The sequence below is a fragment of the Ixodes scapularis genome, unplaced genomic scaffold, assembly GCF_016920785.2.
Source record: "Ixodes scapularis isolate PalLabHiFi unplaced genomic scaffold, ASM1692078v2 PGA_scaffold10__122_contigs__length_95168666, whole genome shotgun sequence".
Classification (NCBI taxonomy): Eukaryota; Metazoa; Arthropoda; class Arachnida; order Ixodida; family Ixodidae; genus Ixodes; species Ixodes scapularis.
In genome coordinates, this window is record NW_024609836.1 from 5,044,913 (window position 1) to 5,060,674 (window position 15,762).

The 15,762-nt window shown below is 45.6% G+C and overlaps 1 protein-coding gene and 1 pseudogene across 1 annotated transcript; both read right to left on the bottom strand.

Annotated features, from left to right (window-relative positions):
* Positions 1 to 4,944: 4,944 nt before the first annotated feature.
* LOC121834875 lies at positions 4,945 to 6,108 on the bottom strand (the record flags this gene model as incomplete). The annotated part of the gene is made up of 1 exon (XM_042288776.1): positions 4,945 to 6,108. A coding segment is annotated over one exon (1,164 nt), but the record flags the coding sequence as incomplete, so codon positions are not given.
* Positions 6,061 to 7,282, bottom strand: LOC115320008 (annotated as a pseudogene).
* Positions 7,283 to 15,762: the final 8,480 nt, after the last annotated feature.

Here is a 15,762-nt window from a genome sequence, read left to right on the forward strand (position 1 = left end):
TTACATAGGGGGATACTAGTTAAGATTTCTAAATGGGAAAAGACCTGGTCAAAACGGTAACAATGCACTACGACCAGCCGTGTCCTTGGGCACGCACGTTATCGAAACAGAACTGCGGCTGTGCGTTCCGGAAGCGCTAGAATTCTTCATAAGTACGCAGAGCAGCAGTTAATAAACAAATATAATCAACCGCGCCGTCCTAACGATACAAACACCAGCCGCACATTCCACTTGCAGAGCTATCTGAGCGGCTCCCGCAGCGCTCCTGTAAAGTTTCTGTATACACCTTTTTCGACCCAGCGCGTAACGTGCGTAGCCTCGACTCGGCGACTCGGCGCACAGCGGGAATAGTTCTTCCGGTTCTAACACTTCCGGTATGCGGGAGCAGGCCTAGCCGGCTGGCAAGGTGCTGAAGTGGTGCGCGTTAAATGGGGTTTGAAGCCCTTGACAGCGAAGTGAGTTGTAATAAGGTGGGTTAATACGTCGATGTATCATGTCCGCGCATATTTGGTCATCGGGCTGCCACTGCGCAGTCGTTGGCTGCAGCAGCAATTTCCGAAAACGGAAGATAGCGCGCGGCAAATTGTGCACCGAACACAAGAAGTCGCAAAGCGAATGCGGCTGTAACGTACACTTTGCATCGCTTCCCCGCTGATATCAGCGGGGAAGCGATGCAATGTTAGCACATAAAAAAAAGCAAATAGGCCGTATAGAAACGCCCTAAGCAATAGGCCTCGACAAGTCAAATGTAAAACGAATTTTGCAGCTTGTGGTGCAAATGTAAGACTCTCGGTGTAATGATTGTTATTGGCTACTCAAGTTTTGTTTTTCATTCCGTTCATTCCTACGAGGATGTGCACTAGAATTTTGTGTGTTGCTCGGTAGCGACGCCCGTTAAAATACGTTAATGGAAACAATACGAAAAGAGGGCGCAAAATCGTCGCCGTCCTTCCCCCCCCCCCCCCCCCCCCTTTTTGCCCCATCTCCTGAGTAGTTCCGACGTATCTGGGCGTCATACGAAGTAGAAATGTCCCGGTAACTAGCGATCGTACCTCGACGGTGTATCATAACAATAAACCGTTCGGCCCGCGTCGCCAACTCCCATTGTGAGTATTTCTACGATTAAACGATGATACTTCTATGCCCAGGGTCGCCCTCGCTCGCGCATAGAAACCCTCCGTCAGTCATTCGCAAAAGGCTGTCATTCTTCACAAACAACAACACGCGAAGAGTAAACACTGGTAAACGTCCTCAGGAAAAGTGAACATGCCTCCGATTTCGATTACCGGCGACGCTGGCGACGAACCTCTCGGCGCTGTTGGCGCAACAACGGGCGCCATGAAGGCGAATAAACACGCCAGAACACAAGGAATAATTCACACTTTCAATAACGAACAAATTAAGAACTCACTAAAGGGAAAACAATGAAGATACGATGCACGGGGTCAATGGGGACAACGCGGGAGCTAGGAACAACGCTGCTCTCCGCATACCAAAATGGGCGCGCAACAACCGTACGCCAGACGGCGCGGCTGTCGCTGCAACACCCAAGATGGCGACGATTACGCGGAAAAGGTGTATAGGCTCCCTACAGGAGCCAAAGTTGCGCATTTGTTCTCCCCGCGCCGCCACGCCGCTATTCGCCGAGATCCATCACGTGAGGAGCAAAGCATCCGGCGCCGTGCAAGAAAGCCGCTTTACGGTCGCTCCGCCGACGCTTCTCTTGCCCCGGCGTATGTTCCCCTGCTTTCCGCCTCCTTTTCCTCCTCTCCTGTTTTCCATGCGCGGCGGCGCGCGCGGCGCGCTATTCGCCAAATTTAGTCACGTGAGGAGCAAAGCATCCAGCTCGTGCGGGAAAGCCGGCGCTACGGCCACGCGCCGAGGCTGAATGCGCAACTCTGCTACCGTAGGTAGCTATACAGGAACTCTACGCTCCTGCTACCAGCAGCGCCCCCACGTACCGCGCGGAACGGTCATCGCAAAAAGGACCCGCTCTCCGCCGTTGCACGGCACACTTCCCCTTCTAGCTCACTGTACCCGTACGCACCGCTTCTCCGCCTGTCGCTCGCCATGTGTGTTTGTTTTCTTTCGGCTTCGGCTCGGATACTGAATCGGCCGAAAGTCAGACTTGTGCAAAAGCTCGCTCCTCCTCGAAGGTCAGACGTCATAGCGAAGTCGAGCGGCCATTGGCAGCGTCCGCGTTTCTCCTTCGGGTGATTGACGGGCGTCGGTGAGGTTTCAGCGAAAAATTGCTCCAGAAGCGAGAAACACGCGCCACTTTTTTCGGAGGCGCGCCGGTTTTTCGGTCGCGTTCAGACGGGGAATCTGTTTCCCGAAACCTAGTTTCGCGACACAAGAATCGCCAACAAGATATTTACGGCGCCCCTCCGTCGCGATTTGGTCAGTTTCGGTTTCAGTATTGTAACTTTTACTGGTTTCGGTTTCATATTTTAAGGATCGCGTCTTCGACGCCCCATCGGTAGCGACACCTGTTCTTTGTTGTTTCTTTCTTTTTCCGGCACGGTTTCGCCGTTTCGCGAGCTGTGCGACCGTTGCAACTTGCGTTTGTGGTGCATTGGGCCGTTAGACATGAAAATGTGCACCATGCAATTCAGGGACGCTGAGCGCGCTAACAGTCATAATCCCAAAGTCGAAAGTATGGACCGGAGTGCTGTTCCACGAGCGACACTTTAGTTGCCCACCCCCATGCGCTCCGCATATCTCTTAAAGGGGCCCTGCAATTACTTTTTTACTAATTTTTAATTTGCACCGAACCTGAGCGCACTGAACGTAGTAACTTAGTGGAACTTTTCTTTTCTATACTCCGTTTCAAACATAGCGTGCAACGTAGTCAAAGCTAGCGCGCCGGTTTGCACAGCCGACCGCGACTACGTTCGCTCCACAAAATAGTGCGGCCCCTGAAAAAAAAAAAAAGTCGAAAAGTGTATATTTTTGTAGCTAGTAACTAATTGTGGCGTTATGATTTCGAGGGAGCACCGATTCTTTTTCAATAAAAAGGAAAAGATAATGTAAACTACTCCAAATTATTTTCCGTTTTCGTTCGTGCGGCACTCTCACTCGCTTCGGGTTTTCGGGTTGTGCGGCTGCCCCTGCCTCGCCGGTTTTTTATTTTATTATTTATTTTCAAAATACTGCCAATCCCCATTGAGGGATTATAGCAGGTATGGTACAAATAAAAACAACAGACACAATTTTTGAGGCGCGCGAAAATAAGTGATTCTTAGAAATCGTCACTTCCTTTCATATTGAAACAAACGAAACAGAACATAACAGAAAGAACTAAATGATGAACGTGCTGAGAAGGTCTTGTTCAAGAGCTTGAATGAACGCATCCACATTTGTGTAGCTAAAAAACAGCGGATCAAGGCTGTTCCAATCTCTTACAGCTGAAGGAAAGAAAGAGTACCTAAAAGTATTATTATTGAAAGAGTATTCAGTTAATGTATTGCAGTGTTTATGTCTTGTTGTTCTTGCCTGGGAAAAATTCACATACTTGTTCTTGTCCATTTTAAAGGCGTCGTTTAAAAGGAGATATAAAAATTTGAGTCTTCCTAGTTTGGCGCGATCAGCAATGGTCAGTAGGCTGGATCTTTTCAGCAATTCTGTAGGGGAATCAAAGCGACCATACTTGTGGTGAACAAATCTTATCGCTTTCCTCTGAACACTTTCGAGGATGTTGACATTGGTTTGCGTATGGGGGAACCAAGCAATTAGTGCATATTCTAATACCGGGCGAACGAGTGTGGTGTATGCGAACAACTTGGTTTCACGACTAGAGTGTTTTAACGTTTTTTTTAGAAAAAATAATTTGACGAGCGCTTTACTAGATATGTATTTGACCTGTGCATTTCAGTTTAAATTAGACGTTAACACGACACCTAGATATTTGTATTCAGTGACTCTGCGCAAAATTTTACCGTCTAAGCTGTAAGGAAATTCCAGAACATTTTTTTTCTTATTGGTCAAGCACATACAAACCGTCTTTTCAGTGTTTAAAACCATCTGCCATTCACTGCACCAGTCTGCTACCTTCTTTAAAGATCTGTTTAATATTGCTTGGTCATCTTGGCATGAGATATCGCGATAAATAATGCAGTCATCTGCAAATAACCTTATGTTTGCGTCAGTGCCATCAACCATGTCATTAATGTACAGAAGAAATAAGAGTGGAGCTAGGACAGAGCCCTGTGGAACTCCCGACTCCACTGCAACTGGTTGTGAAACCTGTCCTTCGTAATAAACAAACTGAAAACGATTTCTTAAATACTCCTCTATCCATTTTATTATCGGTCCCTCCCCCATAATATGTGTAAGTTTTTTTACAAGTTTGACGTGCGAAACACGGTCGAAGGCCTTTGATAAGTCTAAGTAAATTACGTCAATTTGTCTTCTATTGTTTATACCCATCGAAAAGGCATGAGGTGTCTCGATTAGCTGTGAAATCCTTGACAAACCTCTCCTAAAGCCGTGCTGGTGTGCATTTAGTATATTATGTTTCTCAGTGAATTCTTTCATAAATTTCAAAATTATGTGTTCCATTATCTTGCAGCAAGTACACGTTAGGGATATAGGTCTGTAATTAGAAGTTAAAGAGCTATCGCCAGACTTATGAATAGGAATAACTTTGGCGACTTTCCACTCTGCGGGAACCAAAGAAAGACTCAAAGACTTGTTAAAAATTAGCACTAAATACTTGCTTATCCATTCAGCGTATTTTTTTAAGAACATGTTAGGAATTTCGTCAGGACCCGTACCCTTTTTTGCGTCTAAGTCGAGTAAAAGTTTTAGAACGCCTGCTTCTGTGATGTGTAAGCCACCAAGATCTTTATCTGCGTAGGTTTTAGAAGGCAGAGTTAAGTTTTCTTTTCCATTATCAGCTGTGAAGACGGACTTAAAAAAACTGCTGAATTCTTCTGCCATTTTTTATGCCTCCGAGGCACTTATGTTGGAAGTTTTAGATTTTGTGGGAATTATATGGTTCCAGAATTTTTGCGGTGATGCTTTCATAAAATTGTGGAGGGTAATATTGTAGTATTTGTGCTTTGCTTCTTTGATCTTCAGTTTGAGCAGTCTGGATAGTTCCGATGTAGTTGGATTGTGGTTGGTGAGTGGACGCTTTTTGGATGACTTTCTTAGTCTTTTTAGCTTACGCTTCAGGTGAATGATTTCACATGAAATCCATGGGTTTAGCTTCCTTATCATTTTACGTTTACTAGGAATATACTTAGTGATGCAGTGATTAATAATTGACTTGAGCTTTTGCCATAGTTCGTGAATACTAATATCAGTTCCATCATAGAGTTCTTGAAAATCGTTAAATTCACGAGCAAGATAAGTTTGAATGCTAGCATCGTCGGCTTTGTAGAAATCGAGCACGTATTTGGCGCAGCCATGGGAGATGGCGGAACTACGAACAGGTACCGTGCATACAAAAATTTTATGGTCAGATATCCCCTCCACCACTTCTACGCAAGTTTGAGCCCAAGGAAAGTGGTCACTGAGGAACACTACGTCAAGCAAGCTCCGTGACGATCCCTGTACCCTGGTTGGTTCCCTGACGATTTGGGTTAGATTGAACGCAAATAGCATGTCTATAATAACATCAGCAGTGTCCAGGCCAGGGTGCAGCGAGTCCCAGTTTATTTCGGGCATATTAATATCACCCGCCATGATGATTGTATCGCTTTTAATATTTGCTAGCATGTAGTCATAGAGGCTATGAAGATACTGTAGGTCAGAGTCTGGGGGACGATAAACAACGCCGACATCAATAGAATAATTTTCAAAGGAGACCTTACACCATAAAAATTCCACGTTCTTTACCTCAGGCATAGGCACATAAGAAAGACCGCGTTTTAAGATGATTGCTACACCACCACCCCTTGTTAATCGATCCTTTCTTAGAATAATGTAGTCTGGTGGCAATATTTCGCTGTCAGATATTAACGGGTGTAGCCACGTTTCAGTTACTGTAACGATTTCTGGATTGTATTCCAAGAGTATAGACTCTAGTGCATCTACCTTATTTAGAAGACTTCTTGCGTTTAAATTAAGGACTGTAACATTAGACGGTAAAACACGGTTATCAACTAGGCGTGGTCGGTGACATCGTTTTTTGCTATTAGAACTTTGTCATTTTTATCCTCGTCCCATGCGTACAACTGCCCGTTTACCCTGACCTTATCGAAAGTCAAGAACACTTTGTCGTTTTTATCTCGATTGATTTTGGTGCTTTCCCACAGTTTCTTTCGTATCTGTTGCACGGGGCGTGAAAAATCCTCGCTGATAGAAAACGTTGTCCCTTTCAATTTGAAGCAATTTTTCAGCACTCTTGTCTTATCTCTGCAGTCAAGTAGTTTTAGGATGACAGGTCTAATTCTTTGGTCCGTCTTTTTTCCCAGACGGTGAATTCTTTCGATGCCTGATATCGGCGTGTTAAGAAGCTTTCCGAAGATTTCGTCTGAAACCACTCTTTCAAGTATTTCACTGTTTTCAGTGTCTTTTTCTTCGATTCCGTAGATTATCAAGTTTGCTCTCCTGCTTCGGTTTTCCAAATCGTCTAGCTTTTTAGAAATGGTTTTGATGTTAGCTTCAAGTTCCGTTATTTTTTCTTGACACGCACTGACGGTAGTTTGGAGCGTACTAAAGCTTTCTAGCTTTTGTTCGATGGCTGAGAGTCTGTCATTTGTTGTGATCTTTTCGTTCTTTATGTCCTGTATATCTTTAGCAATGGCTTTAAGCTGTTCCATTATAATCTTCATGTCCGGACCAGGGTTAACCTCAACATCACCGCTAAGCACGAGTAGCATTTTTAAATACACGATCACATTGCACAACAATGAATAACACGACCGTGGGCACGGCAGCAAGATCAGGCACACGTTATTACTACGAAAAGATAGGTAGTAGTGCCTCCTAACCTGTACGATAAAGACGAAAGGGATTTAAGCCTCATGTCCGAGAAGCTGCCGTGCCCAGTGTCGTGGTGCCTCCCGCTGCCCGGTTTTATAGCCTCAAACGAAGCTGTCGATGACGATGGCTTGTCGAAGATGGGCCGCGGGTATTCGTTTTGAAGTGGGTGGGTCCGATGCTTGTGACGCTCGCTTGTGTCCGGTTGGTCAAAACGTCTGATGACGGATGCAGACAGCGGGACGTCGGACACCGTAATCTTGCCGAGGGTTGCATCATCCACGCTGATAGGCACCAGCAGAACGTCGAGCAAAATCTGTACGATAAAGACGAAAGGGTTTTTGAGCCTCATGTCCGAGAAGCTGCCGTGCCCAGTTTCGTGAAGATGGCGTCTTACGCGGGAAGCTTTCTTTTCCTGCTCGGATATTTTCGAAGATTCGTTGTGTGAAGATCTCGCAAAAGTGCAACCAGGTGATCGCCAACGTGTACGCGCGTTCAAGAACGTGTTTCCCGGAGACGTCGGTCCGTGAGGTCCTGGAGACGGTCAGTAACGGCACCGGAGTGTCTGGCAAGGTGGCGCCCCCGAAGCGAAGACCTCGCAACGTGAAAGTTCCGAGCACGCGGACAGTGTTGTGAACTGCCACCTGTTATTTCTGGTGTTGAAATCGGCCTTATGGCTTCAAAGTGAAACAAGCCTCAAGAAGGAACTGTGTCGGTGATGAATCGTGCCTACGGCTCCGTCTGCTTGCGGGACCTTACAGCAGGCGGTGCCCGTGATTGCATTCCGAAGCGTCTGGGTTCTTCTGCCTGCGGGACCGTAACCATGGTCGGCTCCGTCTGCCTGAGGCACCTTAACCTTGGTCGGCTAAGTAAACGACGCACATGCCCGTGCCTGTATTCCGAGGCCCCTGCTTTCCTCGAAAAGGAAACAACACTCGATCCTGATCTCGAGTGCCGTGTGTTGTGTACGCGTCTATTGTGAATCACTCCCGGTTCATGGGGGCGCCGGCACCAGAGCACCGAGATACTGCCGTCTGGATGACTTCTTCCATACACCCGCGAGTATTCTGACTCTGAAGGAAACTTCCATGAAGTCACATCACGTGAGGGAATGCCAAGCCGTCTGAACAATGGCAGTGCGGTCCCCTAATCACAATATTCGTTATATAAAGGACCGTCCACCATACACTCAAGGTACTCTCTGATTTTCACGCTACCATGTAAATAAACGGCTTTAAATAGAGACGCCCTGGATCTCGACCGTTCTTCCGTTTTGACGAGGCCGGCGCAAGTTCGAGCGGAACACCAGCCCCTAGTCTACCTTCTTATAAATAAAAATCAACAAGAAAAGAGGAATTGAAATATGCACTTCCGCAATACCCACAATCTTGCACAAAAAATTGGTCGAGGAAAAAAAACAAAAAAAAAAAACCTTTGCGCCCTAAGTGGATTCGAACCACCGCCACCGAGATGTCGGCATCGCCGGCATCGCCAGAGCAGCGCCTTGTACCGCTCGTCCACGAAATCTCGCGGTGTAACACAATTTTGTGTCTTTTTTCATGCGCACTACTTCAGTAGCTTTCCCAGCGTTGCACGCGATGTTTGAAACGGAGTATAGAAATTCCCTTTATTTTAAAAGTTATAGGCAAATTAAAATTACAAAAACAAGCAAAAAATAACCTCCCTCATGACGTCCTTGGTTGCTTGAGAGTGGCCGTGAACTAGAGAAGTAGTAGTGAGCTCATCGAGCGCTCTCGGCTGCCGCACTTCGTGTCTACGGCGCGAGAGGGCGCCACTAAAGCGTGTTCTGGATAGGCTGTATGCAGCGGGCTGCCAGAGCGGCTCTCATTGCATTTGCTGCGCGGTTAAACACTAAGTTGGCATGGCACTTCAATGGCCACAAACGACAGCAAACACGTCGTAAAGATCAGTTCAGAATGGGAGCTACTTTGCTCTGCCATACCAAAAACGGCCAAACCGCAAGACAAAGCTTCTCGCCGAAGGCCTTCGGAACGCTCGGAGCCGGTCGGCTCCGAGCGTTCCGCGGTCGTATGGCCTGCTGCCCATACGACCGCAGCGCCGCTGCGTACATCCGGGACCTTTCCATGTCGGCGCCTGATCCCACTACTCTTTTCTAGTATGCGCCGCCTTTTCCGCCGCTTGGTGGCGGGTTTGTCGACGGCTCTTTTCTTGTTTTCGTACCTTATAAACTGCATTTGTTTCTTTTTTTATCTAAAATACTGAACAAAAACTACTTTTATAAATATTTGAAACGGTTCGCGCCACTTATATTTTGTATTTCGACTAAAAAGAAGCTTTTAGCGGCTCTGACCAGTAGTAAGCCCAGGACCAAAGACGTCACATTTTGCGCGCTTTCGGTACCGCGGGTCGCCCTCGTCGGTGGAGTAGGTTTCCGCGTCGTCCGGTTAAAATATGACGCACTGATATTTAGTTACTCTCTCCGTGCCCGCTGGCTTGCCCGACCCCTAAGAGACGTGGAAACCGCAAAAAAGGTAGACGCTAAAATATGATTGCAGGGCCCCTTTAAAGCGAATTGATTTTTGGATTTGTCTCACGCTCAGAAAACTTTTAATTGGAACCATATGTTTATTTTCGCGAACTAAAAATTTAATTAGCAGACAGTAGTTAATAGACCACTTTCGAAAAACTGGCCTCTCTTGGCAGCAATGGCGGACTTCAGCCGCAATGTCACGGAACACTTTATGCGTCTGCTTGGAAGGCCAAGACGCACCCAGACAAAAAGGTGACGAGCGCAGTGACGTAGCACTTGCTGCTTGACTGGCTCGTCAGCTGCTAGCGCTAACCGCGCTCCGACCTTCGCTACCTTATAAAGTGACCTGCACGTTCCTTGATGGTAATTGTTCCGCCAGTATACAGGGGTGCCGACCTTCTAATGATCGGCACGTGACTTTCGAAAAGAGTCTACTATCCAACGTATCGTGACGATTACCTTCGTATATGGTCCTTCTAGCCCCTCACCTGTATAGCATTAGTTTAGCTTTCACGGCCGATATATCGGGCAGGCTAAAAGGGTCTCATTTATATTATTGATGAAAAAAAGATAGGTTTTGAGGGCATTTCTGAAATGAAGGAGGGCGCCAATCGCATGTTACCAAGATTTTTTGTTCTCGAGTCACGAGGCGTAGAAGCCGCAGTGGCATGCAGAAACTAGTATTTTCGCCTGCAGTCGCAGGTCGCGTGTTTCACACTCTCTGCTGCCGCTAGTTTTTTTTTTTTTTTTTTCCCTCCACTATTTTAACTTTTCTTACTCATTTAGTAGGTACTATAAAGATACCTTGACGTACTCAAATATTTTAGGGATTTTACTGTTTTCTAAAAAAAAATATATCAGACTAGTCACCGAGGTCAATTTTTGGTCACATTTGACAGGTCATTACTTTGTAATTAAGGTAAACTTTATTTCTTTCGCTCTATAGAAAGCCCAAAGCAAGATATAATAATATTATAATGATCTGCTGAGTAGCTGCTCCGCTACATTCACGTCAACGTCTTGAAAAATAACAAATGTTGAGTTTCAAGTCGATTTTCTCAAAAACATTATTTTTGTAAATTTTTATTTTTTTAAATTCTTATAGATATAGTAGTCCACTACAAAAAAAAAAAAAGAAGCAATCTCGAAATGTAATATTTTGGTTGTATGTCTTCCATTTGAGCCGCAATCGCGTAAAATGTGTGCTCATTTGACTAATATACAGCAACCTTACCGGCATTGTGCGCTTCTATACGAGTTCGAAAATATGTTGTTATTTGGGTTTGCGTTTTTAAAAAGGAATGTAAAGTAAGCGAACTTGTGATGGTCATTGTAATTTAAAACTTGAAATAAGAGAGAAACCACATCAGCACAAACAATGAGTAACAAGAATATATGAGTAACAAGAACAAGAATAGTGATGTCTCGTTAATACGTACACCTCCGTTCCCGTAAAAAATCACCCATAACGGGAGTTGTCCATAATAGCGTGACAAAAATGGATGTATTTTCCCAGTCTGACCATATAGCGGTGTATCCACGTTAACTGGGTCCATATTAACCACACATGACTGTACAAATCAAAAGGCCTCGCAACATGTCAAAAATGGTTTTATATAGAAGGGTTCAAAGTAAACGTGGGTGGCTACTCATTACGCAGCCTATAACGATTAAATGATAAATTCTCACACCATTTAAATCTTGTACATAAATCTTCGGAAAATATGCGCCGAGTTTCGTTATCCTCACATCTTGCCAATAGCCGACGGTTGACTGCACAGTTCGTGCACCTCAGTAATGTAGAAACCCGCGCGCAAAACCAGTAAGAAAAACACAAAAACATCGATGACACATTTCACGAAGTCAGCACAAATTTTTTTTTTACTAGTTCGACGTAACATTGGATGAGTTTTTACACCGTTTAGGAGCCACGCAGTCCACAGTTGCAGTTTTGAACATGGCGGCACGCACTCACTAACGATTTTCTAAATTTCAGGGTACGTCATGCCTTGGCACGTGAATGCAGCTACTCTACCCTTTCGCAAATGATTTCTAGGGCAACGTTCAAGGCGCCTTCCTCAAGTGTCTTCCTCCACACATGTGAGGATCGGATGCCCCTTGATGGGTTTACCTTCTCCTACTCTTTTTCCTTGAGCTCCCAAAAACGCGTAAGCTTCTCTTTTGCAATTGAGAGTAGAACGATCCCTTTGACTTTGGGCCTTAGTGCCTCAACGAAGCTTTGCGCGTTCGTTAACGAATACAATTTTGCAGTTGTCAAATTATACGTGGACGCCTGGTGCTTGAGCTTGCCGCCCACTCCATCCCACGATCTTTTCCTGTGCCCTGATGCGCAAAATATCCTATTGGTGACGACATTCCTTTTTGTGAATATGTACACCTGGTGCCTGTTGTGGAAGTGGCTTGGAGCACTGTCTGGAATATAAACGAGTTGCGTGAAAAAAGAAAATACTTCATCCGGCCGCCCTTCGACGACGTCGACGACAGTCACAAGTTGGGACGGCACGACGACAGCGGCACTTGTGCCTGCTTGTCTTGTTCGCCAGAGGTTTGAAGACCAACTACAGACTTTCGACCAGACTTGGACGTAGTTCAACTACTCTACTCAAACTACTGTAGTTTAACTACTTTTCCGAGTAACTTGGTAACTTTCAATTACAACTTTATTTGGGTAATTAGTAGTTTAATTTAACTACAATTTTCAGGTAACTTCTACTCAAACTACCAACTACTTCCGAAATCTAAAGCTAATTTTGCTCATCACAAAAGTTTGAGCGCAGAAATAAATAAGACGCCGGCAGATGAAAGGGTATTCCCTAACAAGGGGCCCCATCCCATTCCGTTCCCGTAGAAACTGCATCACAGGCGTCCTTGGGTCAAGGTGGCGACGAGCAGCCAAAGCATAATACCGGCGCGCGCGAACGCAGGCAGAGATACCTAACAAGCCTTCGTCGGGTATTCACCTAATCCGGTAATGCACGCAGGCGCCGCGCCTCCAACTGCAACCGTGAAAGACGGGGACACTCCCAGGGTTATTGTTGTTTTCATGCTGTCTGCCTTTAGTGAGCTCTGCCTCAAGCGGTTTGGGGGTTCCAGGGAATGACCTCGCAGCTGGGCACCTGCTCCCACGGTCGCCTTGTCGACCATGGGAGCACGGCTCCCCCGCGCACAAACGTAGACACGGAGAATCCGTTCTTGGGAGCAGGTTCACGCTTCCAGCTGCAACTGTATGAGCGACAATGCTTGTTCACGTAGTTCAACTACGCGTCCTTCCGACCTCCCACGCTAAGGAGACCTCCTTTTTGTTGAAAACGATTTACTTGTCCGGTGCGCCAGGATACCGTAGTCGCCGGCGAAGATTGCGAGTCACCCTTGGAAGTTCCTTTTTTTGGACCCGGCATTATCGGCGAAGTATACCTCGTTTCATCTTCTGTCATACCAGAACAATCTTCTTTTCAGTAGCGTAGCACTAGCACTCTAACAAGACGCGCAGTCGTCCGGATGATCTCATCGTCGTGGCACGAGACTTGAACCCTTGACGATGAGGTGCACTCGCTCAGGGGACTCTCTGAACGTCGTTGGAATAAAGAAGGGCAGTTATCACAATCTCAACTTGCCGAAGAAAATAGAAAACTGTAGGAGATTTTCATATAAAAGACCCTATAGCCGAGGCAAACCTCACCTGTTTCGTCATGGACACCTCAGATACCGACACTCGCTTACCCGACCCTGCACAGCCTGTTTCTCAAATTCAACGCTGCCGTTCCATGCAGCGCGTCGATAGAAAGCATTTTTAGCTTGGCTGGGGACGTCTTTAGGAGGAAAAGGGGAAAACTCTCCTATCAAGAACTTTGTCATTGCTTCTGCGAGCGAATAAACTATATTGGTGAAAACGCAAGCCATAAAATGACTGCTTTTTATTTTAGGCCCGCTGGGTTTTTCACGGATCAAAATTGATGTACATTTTGCTACCACAAAAATATAAAAAAGTAACTTCGAAAGTACCTTCAAAGTAACTCTCTACTTTTTTACAGTAGTTAGTAGTTTACTCAATTACTATTACAAATGCGTAATTTCTACTCTACTCCAATTACTTTTTGCGTCGATACTCAGTAACTTAACTACCTTTTTTGAGTAATTTGTACATGTCTGCTTTCGACAGCATGACACTTTCGGTTTTGTAACATCATTGTTGCTTCTTTGGGACAACTCTTAATACATGGAAGGAACAGGACGGCAATTGCACCAGTGGGGAATACGTCCAGGCACTATACCTGTACTAAAACTTGCTTGAGCACCTGTTTATTTAAGATTATGTTTACACTTGCAGCGTTACCTCGGAGGCGGGGTTTCCCTACCAGAAGAAAAATTTGACTGGGCCATAGGTAAGGCCAAGTTCGACTTGCGCCGCTGATCCTGTTGGCCCCGTGCCTCTACAAGGGCGAGGACCTGGTCAATAGGACTGCGACAGGCCAACCTTCCAGGCGTAACAAAGTATGGCGCCGTGGGAAGGAAGCCCATTACACCTGCCAAAGTGGATGCAATTGCAGGTGCGTGCCTTGCTGCATGTCCACCTTCCCGGCTCTGAACAATGCAGCAATTGGCAAATTCAGCATCGTGCATTATATAGGTTTTATAGACCATACGCGAAATAGCTCTTGGGTATCATCATCATGCCGCTCGGAGCCGACATGTGGTGGGTTTTGCTATCTTGAATGTCCAAATAGCACTATACCTCGTCTCGCCTCAGCATAAACTAACTGCGAAAGCTGTGCAAGCGCGAGCGCGTAGCCTTGACTGGAGGATGGAACTGCAGAATGTGTGCGTCCACAGGTTTCCAAGGTCAACGGCAGAAGCTTCCGAGGGTGTCCCAAGCATGCACCAGCAACTTCGGGAGGATGCATGGGCACTGCTATTTTAGAAGCACTTTCCAAGATTAAAAAAAAAAAAAAAGTGAACATAGCTGGCAAAAACTTGAGTCTTAAGGCCCGTTCACACGTTTGTAACTGAGTACGCCCGAGAGAGACGAGATCTGTTAAAACTTCTTAAAAATTCTTAGGACGAGGGAACATACTGGCATTCTGACGCCATCCATGCGGTGACCATGGAACTCGATTTTACAAGAGCGAAGGTTTTGCGGGATTTCCGGGGTCAAACGTGCGTAATACCTATAAGAAAGGCTTGTTTATAATGTTGACAAAAGTTTTTCGAGCCAAAAAAGAAAGGATAATGCGCAAGAGAAATAGTAAATATGCCGGGCCGCCAAGTTTACACTGCTACCCAATAAGTGCCGCCAGTGTGTCCTCTCGTTGTAAGAGGTTTTTAGGAACCCAGTTTTAAAAGGTCGCAAGAGTGTGAACGGGCCTTTAGTGAAGTGAATGCAGTGAACGGGAAACTTAACAGTTCATGCGTTCTTGGCATTCAATACACTGTTCATCAGGTTGTCGGCAGGCCTTTTACGATGTATAATTCGTGCATTACTTTGGTATTTGTTGATTTTTCTGGAAATAAGCGCCAGCAGGTACGGGCATAGACAATGGTAATTATATTCGTGCATCGGTACAACTTTTTTTGTTATTTTATTTTAAAGCTTGCCATTTAGTTTTGAAAGAACTTCGTGGTTCCCATGGTGAACTTGCAAACATTATATTGGTGCGCTCAAAACCAGTCCAAGGTCAGAACTAATGCCAAGGCATCTAAATAAAATAATGTGAGCAGAAACAATGTAATTTATTATGTTGTCAAGCTAGGCTTCCCAAATGTTAGCCGAATTGGGTCCACAAATACTCACCCCTGTAGGAGGGTGTCTTTAGTACCCATGCTTGTTATTTAATTAGACCTTGAACATGATTCATTACTACGGAGGACTTGGATTACGAATGAGTTTTTTGGTTAACGGTGGTGTTCCTGTTAACAAACCATTTTATTAGATGGGTAGAAAATAAGAGTGAAGAAGTGAACTTTGGTCTTTAATGGCAAGAAGGTTTATATGGAATCATTTTTGCTTCAGTGGAGGCTCAAGTATGCACGAAATGAAGGGATTCTCCTTTCAGTCGACGGAGACAAGGGTACCACAAGAGCCAGCGAGGGAAAGGGAGCGGGACCTCTTGGTGTCAACGCCTCGCCGTCTGCGTGGCTGTGCACCGAACCGTACCGTGCAGTTTTTGCCGAGGTAAACAATTAGGCCTTTTGAAAGTTTTGCGGATAAAAAAGACATGACTCACTTGCATGCCTTGCTGTAAACAGTCCAATGCAGCACTGAAATTTGCGAGTTGCAGATAATGCCACAGGTAGGATAGATA